The sequence below is a fragment of the Populus euphratica genome, unplaced genomic scaffold (assembly GCF_000495115.2).
Source record: "Populus euphratica unplaced genomic scaffold, PopEup_1.0 scaffold738.1, whole genome shotgun sequence".
Lineage (NCBI taxonomy): Eukaryota > Viridiplantae > Streptophyta > Magnoliopsida > Malpighiales > Salicaceae > Populus > Populus euphratica.
This window is the reverse complement of record NW_011500606.1, coordinates 102,289-111,179: the sequence shown is the minus strand read 5'-3', so window position 1 is coordinate 111,179 and position 8,891 is coordinate 102,289. Positions and strand designations below refer to the sequence as shown.

The window sequence follows — 8,891 nt, the reverse complement described above, 5'->3', positions numbered from 1 at the left end:
GTTTATAATTTGTACAATTAACCTCCCTGTAGTTCGACCCCGGTCTTACCGGGTTATTTATTACTTCGACACTCCTGCACTTGGGAGAAGATATCATTCTTTTAGTCGTGTCAATGCATCGTTACAATATCTAGATCGAGAAACTTTTTATTTTTACATTTTTTGCATGAACCTAATACTGTTTTCACTAATATTTCTTGAAATAAATGTTGCGTAATTAATAAAACCTTGAACCTTATTACAATATCCATCCTATGTAATCCTTGGGATGAATCTTGATTTATCCATGAACAATCATCCATGACTTTTATCAAACCTATATATATCAAATAATGAGGACAACAATATATATTAATTAACTATGTTAAGTAATAATCAACCTACTTTTATATTTCTCTTAATTCATTATCAATTATCTACATGTATACAAATTTGTACACATTAATTTATGAAAATTACAACATCGTAATAAAATTGATTAAATATAAAACGGACCCATTAAACAAGCCGTTATTTATATCATCACAACACACCTAAGTCAGTAATTTGATATAAGTTTAAATAATTTATAAAATCTAAAACAAACCATAACATGTACAAAATCATGTATTTATACAACAAGTTTGTTTGAGAAAAAAATAATAAAACAAGTAAATAACCAAACAAAATATATATACTACAAAAATTATGCAATAAAAAAATTAACATTTTAAAACTATTTTCAAATTAAAAAATGATCAATTTACTTACTTAAAATGAAAAGTCCATAATAAATTGCTGATGTGACTGGAAAAATCAAGAAAGGATGGGGGTGATATGAGGGAGGGGGGTGTTAGTTGCAGATTTAGGGGGGAGGAGGGGGTTTTTCTAGTTGCAGAGGGGAAGAAGGAGAAATAGTGGAGAGAAAGGTCGATAAACAGTTCATATATTAATTATTACTGATGGATTTATTGACAGAATGTTTCTGTCTGTCAATACATCAGCAAATATATTGGTATAAGTGACATGTCACTATACAACTTTTTTTTATTTGAATCCAATTATAATTCTGTTGGTAAAAACATCCATAAAAAATTACACATCATCATTATTTTTTTTAAATTTTTTTTGTTTCGATTGGGATTCTCTCGATTTTTACCAACAGACTATTTCTATTGGTAAATACCTATGGAGTTGGCGATGAAATCAATTCAGTTAGTTATATCACCTTAAAATACCGATGGAATATTTCTGGAAATGTATGTCAGTGATTTTATTTGTATTCATAAATTTTCTAGTAATGTTTTAACTTTGTAAAGGTTATTTAGTTATTATTCAGAATAAATAGTAATCCTGTAAAGTGTCATGATTTATAAACTCATGATATAACCTTTAATTTTCTCAATAAAATAAATTAAGATTTAGAAACTATTTGATTAAAAAATTCATGATAGTTTTGAATCATTTAGCTAAAATAAAATGATATTGCTTCACATTTATTTGATCCTCTTCATTTGCAAGTCTAACAACATCCTTAAAACAAAGAATTTGAACATACCTGAGAGTATTGAAATTTTATTATGGAAAAAGGTTTCCTTGCACACCAAAATTCATTCTTCTTCTACTTTTAGCTTTAGGTCATGTTTTGCTGTTTATTCTCCTTAAATATCTTGCTAGCTAAGAATTTTATTTTGGGATGGTAAAATTAGAGAGACAATTTTAGGGGGCTAAAAGTCAAAATTTTTTATTTTTAAAGTTAAAAATCTAATTTATATAAAAAAGAACTAGAAATTGTTTTTTCCTTGCAAGCCCCCCACATCCCGCCCCTGTTGCTGACAACATCTTCCCTGTACAAGTTGGCATACAATTCAAAGGGAAACAATATTTAATCCTCCATCTGGTTTTGAAATGATTGAGATATGAAAACAATGCGTTCAGTCGTGTGTCAATGTTGATTTAGATAAGTGTTTATTAAAGCAGTAGATTGTTTTTTTTTTTAAGGTTTTTTTATTTGAAAATATATTAGGATAATGTTTTTTTAATAAATTATTCTTAATATTAATATATCAAAACAATTCCAAAATATTAAAATAATAATAATATATTTTGTTTTTTTGTTAATTTTTGCAAAAACACAACCCAACATCTAAGCGAAAATGAGTTTTAGTCAACTTTAGATAACACATATAAAGAAAACTATAGTTTTATTAAAACAAATAATCATGATGAACAAGGCAATCAGCTTGAGGTTTGTAATTATCACCATATCATAATCTTGCTTTCCACTATTTCTAAAGATTGTGTATCTTTCTTGTAGCTTAGGGGGTATGCTCGCAGATTTTGCAGGTGCAATCAAGAAGAGACACATGAACCTTACTGTTCCTTTTTAAACCATTATCACGGCCACAAACACCAAGCATGCAATTTGCACAAGTGAGAGGGATAGATACGTAGGTAGGCAACATTGTATTGATAATAACAATCTAGAATTGAAAGGAAAGGCGATAAAAAGGAGAAAGGTAAAAGGGCAACCCCGAAAGTGAAGAGGGGAATTGTCAGTGCAGCTTTCTGTCATATCTAAGTAAGTGGGATGTAGGGGTCCGCAAGCCACAAGAGATGCTCGGTGCATGTAGTGTTGTGATGCTAATGATGAAATGGATGACTTGATCTTTGTTCAATGAATTCATTGAACAATCCCGTTGATTCCTTTGAAAAAGAACAAAATCTGGCTCCTGCATTTCAAGACCTGGCAGGCTTACCTCCCGCACCCATCAAGCTCGGGGTGGCAAAAGCATGCCTGAAAAGATGAAAGTTTCAACAATTTTAATGATGGATCCTTCACTAATTTACTCTCACCAATGTATACTACTAGCTAGCATGGCATGCACAATTCTATATGCCACATTAAAATAACTTGTTACGGGGCAGGCAAGCTAGTTGATGGTGAAGTGGGAACTCTACTCTTGAGCTGCTGCATGTGTTTGAGACATTTCCCTAGCAGCCAAGAGGGTTTACTTGCGGATGGACCATTAGACTAGTAGCTTGTAAGTCGTCTCCAACAGGGATAAGGAGTCACTACCACACGTTTTTTTTAGCTACTTGCTTGATCAAAAGTCAAAAGCATTTTACTGTTTGTTATGATTAAGATTTAAGAGACATAAAGTTAGCCATTCAATTGCCTCATACGGGTCCTATAGAGACCAAACTTATGGTAGGCTGAGGAGTAAAGAGCATTATTTGATAGAAGCTTGACAATGAGATGAGAGGCGGCATCATTCAAAAAACCATTAACAGAATATTGCTGGAAAAAGGAATACTAAAGCTCGTAATGTCAACGTCAGTCTGCTATGAAGGGACCATCATAGGAGGTTTGGACGCTGCTTCTTGAATAGGATAGCAGCAATGCTTCGTCTTGGACATCTGTCTATTGTTTTTTGAGTGCATTATTGATAGATATATTGCCATCTATAACGCAGTTTAGCTGTGCATCCCTGGAATTCAAATTTAAAAGTAGACTATAAGAAATATATATATCTTTCGTAATACTTATGATGATTTGTTTAAAATTTGATTAGGAAATAATGGTACACAAGGAAGAAGCTCTAGCCGTGAATGGCTAGAAATTGTAGTCACAGATGGCTAGCCGAATGGCTAACAATGTTAGCCGAAAATGAACCATATTGTTTGGGCCTAGGCCCAAACAGTGACTCTCTCAGCCTACCCCCACTAGTTTTTTGCCCTCATTTTTGTTTTTTTCAACAAGCTAATATTTTTCCGAGTTTTAAGGAGTTAAAATGCGATGCTGCCACTATCTATGTACGCCAACCTTTTCCGTGTCCTTATTACCAAACTCTTTGAGCCACATTTTTTGCCAATGACTGTAGTGCAAACACACATAACCGGTTCTATGCAAATCAAACTCTTTTTTATCACAAATAACTATTTATCACCGACACATCATTGACCTTTTACGAAGCTCTCCACCAATAACAACGTTAGATACTACAACCGATGATACATTCTAATATTTTTACCGATCACTTGTATATTGCTCTCTTTATTTGAGATGAGCCAATATAATTAAGATTCATGAATATCTTAGAGTATCACGTAAAAGAAACATATTTTAAGACTTGATATTTTCCTACAACCATTTACTCTATAAATTGTTTTCTCTCATTCTAAGCATAAAAACATTTCCCGTGTCCCACGAGAGGGCTTCTTGTTCAAGCAAACTTCCACTATTGTCAAGCCCAACAACGTAAAATTGTACGCTTGTTTTGCTTACGATTTCATGGGGAAGAAATATGAACTCGGAATATAAAAGTTGCCTAAACAAAATCCAAATCCTTGAAATAAAATTATTATGTAGTTTGGGGTCAAGAAATTTATGTGCATTTGCATCTTGTTGCTCCATCCTTTCAGTCTTTATCTTATCCCCATTTAGTGGAAATGAAGACAAAGTTGAGCAGAGTCAAAATGCCAACTTGCTTTATAACTCCCTAGGTAGCTTGCCATACGATACTGTGTTGCCTTCTTAGAGTCGAGTTTGTCCTTCCAGGTTGTTGGTACTCCTTTTTTCCCCCTTCTTCAGGAAAATTAGAATAAATTTTAGGCTAGCTTTAGAAAGTAGTTGTATAGGAGTGGAGGAATCTATATGCCTAAACCTTAGTACTCGAGATCTTAATTTCTCCTATTGTCTTGTGAATTGCTTCCCCTCTCATTTCCTTTTGCAATTTGCCTCTTTCATTGCAAGTTATATCATTGTTTACCTCCTACTTGAACAGTCAGCTCCTGAGAAAGGATTGAAGCAGAATATTCTCAAGTTTGTCTGCTCAGCTCTATTTTCTGGTAAAGAAAGATGGAGGAATATATTCAGGGCTTCAATATGACATCTGAGAAAGAAGAATGGCATAAAAGCCACAAAGCATCAGAGGACAAAAAGCTAGAGTTGAGGCTTGGTCCTCCAGGAGAAATATCCCTTGTCTACAAGACCAATCCCACTACTCATGGAGCCAAAAGAGTACTTGAACACACGGTTGGAGCAAAACCATCAGAGGGTTACTGGTTTACAGATACAGATGAAAAGCAATGCAAGAAGTTCTCAGGTTATGAGGAAGGAGCTGAGGAGGTATTCTCTTCTCCATGGTTAAGTAACCCCTTGCGTTCTTCGACTTTTCACAGGGAGACCCAGAAGGAGTTACTGCAGCCTAAGCCTTCATTTCTCCAGTGCTCTAAAGTTGAAGAATTACAGTACCCAGATAAGATGGCATGTTCTACCTCTTCTAGTGTTTCATTTCCTGCTACCAGAGGTGGGACCGATAGCTGTCATAAAAGGTTATCCTGCTTTTCTCAATCTGTTCTTCCTGCCGGTGGAAATTGATCATAATCACTCTGTTCCAGTTTTACTTGCTGATTTACCATCATGAAACAAAACTAGAGCATTATGAAAGAAAAAGGCAGCACAGTACATTCATATGATTCTCTATGATCAAAATGAAGTTACTCAAGTAATTGTTATAGATGAAATGATTTTGTCCATACCATGATAATTGTGGCCCAAGTACAGAATGGTATCATTATAGGATGCTGATAGAATACCTTAAAATGGCCCAGTTCATGATATCCTGACATTCTAACAAGGTTTTGGCTACAATTGAACTTAAGATCTTCACCACGCACATATTAATTTGTTTCTGTAAGTATCTAGTCCGCAGGTTGCCTCTAACAGTCATGCATTGACAATTCAACCATTTAATCAAGTAATCTGTGTTTCATATCACTGCAGAAGAACTATATAAGTTAATACATTTTTCTTTTTGCAAAAGGCATCTTTTTTTAGGTGAATTTTGCTTCATTTCATCCTTGTAGTAATGAATGGTAGTTATAAAAGCAGCCATGCACAATTCCTAGCATTTTAACTTTTGTAGCTTATGAATTTCCTCACACCCACCAAATTTATCATGGAGTTACCTAGGCATATATTTCCATGTCGAGTAATCTTATGCTAATATTTAAATTGAAATGTTTTGCTAGGAATAAAAATCCATGCTGAGTTGAATTTTATTTTTGGCAAAAATCTGATGTTTATTTTCTGCTCTATGAATTTGTTTATTTAAAATAAGCAGAGCTGCACTTGCACCAGTAGTTGGGTGGCCTCCAATCCGGTCGTTTAGGAAAAACCTTGCAGGTAGCAGTACTCCAAAGCTGGTATCTGAGTCACCAAATAAAACTCCAAAGGAAGGGAGTAGCTTGAAACCTGACAGTTTCAGAAATGACTTGTTTGTAAAGATCAATATGGAAGGAGTCCCTATCGGAAGAAAAATAAACCTCAATGCCTATGACAGTTACGAGAAACTCTCTGTTGCCATAGATGAACTCTTCAGAGGTCTTCTTTCAGGTTAGATAAAAAGACAATCATGGTCTATGTGCGTTGTGTTTATGCCTCAAATATCAGGTTATTTACTTGTTAGTTTCTTGTTTTAGCTCGAAGAGAAACTGCTGATCCTAGGAATGAAAAAAAGGTGAAAGAAGCAAACGCAAATGCAGGTTCAGTTTCTGGAAGTGGGGAATACACTCTCGTTTATGAGGACAATGAAGGAGATAGTATTCTTGTTGGGGATGTTCCATGGCAGTAAGTTTCTGTGTACCTCCCTTGTCAGTAGATTTTGTGTATTAGATCATTTCAAAATGACATAACTAAAACCTTAACCATTACTATAAACGGGTTAAAATTATCTGTCTAATAATGAAGACTGAAAGAGATATTTCAATCTGAGATCATCGATACAATCAGAATTGTACAAAGACAAACTGTTACTTGACTAATGATTACCTATTGTCGTCAATAGCTGTTGCTTGGAGATTTCAACAATCATTCAAGCCTTCATTGTGACAGCTTTAATTCTATCTTCTATTTCTGATTCTAAGGAAGTTTATGTTTCCTGCAGTATGTTTGTATCAACAGCGAAGAGATTGCGTGTACTGAAGAGCACTGAGATTTCCACTCCACAACGTGCGTTTACTTTCAATTTATAAAGTTGATAACTGTCCAATGATTTTTCCTTTTCCTTTTTTGCGCTGTAGAACTTTTAAGACTTATAGTGGATCTTTGGCCATTTGCAGTTTCAGTTGGTAACAATAAGCAAGAAAAGACACCACTTAGTTCTGCAGTAGAAATCGGAAGATGAGGCTTTTAATGGAGAGTGAAATCTTGAAGTGGAGAATTTTCCATAGAATGAAACCTGACTTTTAAGTTTCCCATATTAAATTAGTGGCAATCCTTACATTAAAAGTTCGGAGTCCTTTAGTTCATGATGCTGAGGAAGAAAAATGCAAACTTCCCCCGTCTGCCACTACTCGGAGCCTTGGAGGGTCAAACCTCAGGCTTCGTAAAATAAGTAGTCTGTTCAACCCTTATAGAATAAGTAATTCGTTGATGCAGAAATGCATTAACAACTACCTTGTGATGTATATAAATGTGTCCGCTTTCAGCCTGGTTTCTTCAAGACCTTGATGGGACTTAGAAATCTTGAGAGTTCAACCAAGATTGGTTTAATTCCTCCAGTGTTCATCAAAACGAGAGGTGGTTCAAGCGAAGGTAGGAGATTCTGTGCAGTCAACATAATATAAAAACTAATGGTGCGACAACTGGTTCATATGCAAGGAAGTGAATCTTTCAATGCAGTGGATTCTAGTGGCCTTTGTGACAAGTCAGAAGATCAAGCAGTCTGTATGCTAAAATAATGTTGTTGGTGCAAATTACTATGGCTGTTATGTAAATACTAAGAATGTTATGTGCATAATCTTATCAAGTCCAACTACAAAGTTTGTAGTGGATCTTTTGCTGGACTGGGCCAACTTCATGTCATCATATGATGTCTTGTTCTGTGCTATCCATTTTGTGCATAAAACGAACCCTTGTGTTGTAGCTTCTCTTAGGATTTATAGATTTTTCCTTTCTGTAATATTTTTCATTTTCCGGTGAGTTTGACTTTGTGTGCTCCCGCTGTTCTTAATTGTAGAGAAAGACCAAGTTTCTTATAAGTCTAAATATCTTGATTTCTGTCAACTAATAAGTTATGTGCATGCAAGAATTTTAAATGGAACATAGACTCTAACCGGTATCCTATTTAGCAGCCTCTACCTCATGCGAATTCAAGATTTAAAAAGTCTGAGCTATTTTTCTAAAGATGCGGAGTCTATTGTTGTGGAGTATCTTGAAGGTGTCTTGAATTTCTGAAGCAGGGGAGTGTTTTGCGAATGAGGACTCTTTTGTAGATGAGATTATAAAGTTGGAGACTCTTTTGTTGAAGAATCTTGTTCTTCTACATGCCTCCTCAATCAAAAAGGTTAGGAACGAATCCTGAGATAATCACACAAAAAATTAAATTGAATAGAGGGCAGCGATTTGTGAGTGCATCTAGATATTGATCCTTTGTAGAGATAAGTTTGACAAGAAGTTGACCTCATATCACTTCATCATAAACATAATAAAAATTAATTTTAATATGTTTTGTTTGAGTATGAAATAATAAATTATTAAATAAATAAATTGCTCCTATTTTGTCGCATCAAAGAATGAGAGATTGAACAACGGGAACATGAAGGTTAGTTAGCAAAGATTTAATCCATTAAATTACTAAATTTTTATAGCATCATTTACAAGGGTCTTGTATTATGTTTTTATGATATTACGAGCAACAATTTATTATTGATTACAATCTATAAAATTAAATTGTAATCAAATAAACATGGTAAACACTAATGAACCATTCAGTATCATGACTTGATGCTCAATATACATTGATTATTTGAAGTTGAAGAATAATAGTTAGTTGTATCAATAAAGTATAATGAATTTTGTTTTTTAAATATTGTAATATACGTTTGACAGCTACCTAGTATACCAC

The 8,891-nt window shown here is 34.2% G+C and overlaps 1 protein-coding gene across 1 annotated transcript; it reads left to right on the top strand.

Moving 5' to 3' along the window:
- Window positions 1-4,274: 4,274 nt before the first annotated feature.
- On the top strand, window positions 4,275-7,892 carry LOC105115642 (auxin-responsive protein IAA2-like). Its single transcript, XM_011012587.1, has 5 exons — window positions 4,275-5,316; window positions 6,108-6,379; window positions 6,466-6,613; window positions 6,930-6,994; window positions 7,105-7,892. The coding sequence occupies exons 1-5, from the start codon at window positions 4,841-4,843 to the stop codon at window positions 7,167-7,169; spliced, it is 1,026 nt and encodes a 341-aa protein (XP_011010889.1). The 5' UTR covers window positions 4,275-4,840; the 3' UTR covers window positions 7,170-7,892.
- The last annotated feature ends 999 nt before the right edge of the window (window positions 7,893-8,891 follow it).

Excerpts from the sequence above, each read along its gene's own strand:
- LOC105115642 (XM_011012587.1), top strand. The coding sequence starts at position 4,841 with ATGGAGGAATATATTCAGGGCTTCAATATGACATCTGAGAAAGAAGAA. Across the intron at positions 5,317-6,107 it reads ACCGATAGCTGTCATAAAAG|AGCTGCACTTGCACCAGTAG; the intron begins GTTATCCTGCTT and ends TAAAATAAGCAG. Across the intron at positions 6,614-6,929 it reads GTTGGGGATGTTCCATGGCA|TATGTTTGTATCAACAGCGA; the intron begins GTAAGTTTCTGT and ends TGTTTCCTGCAG.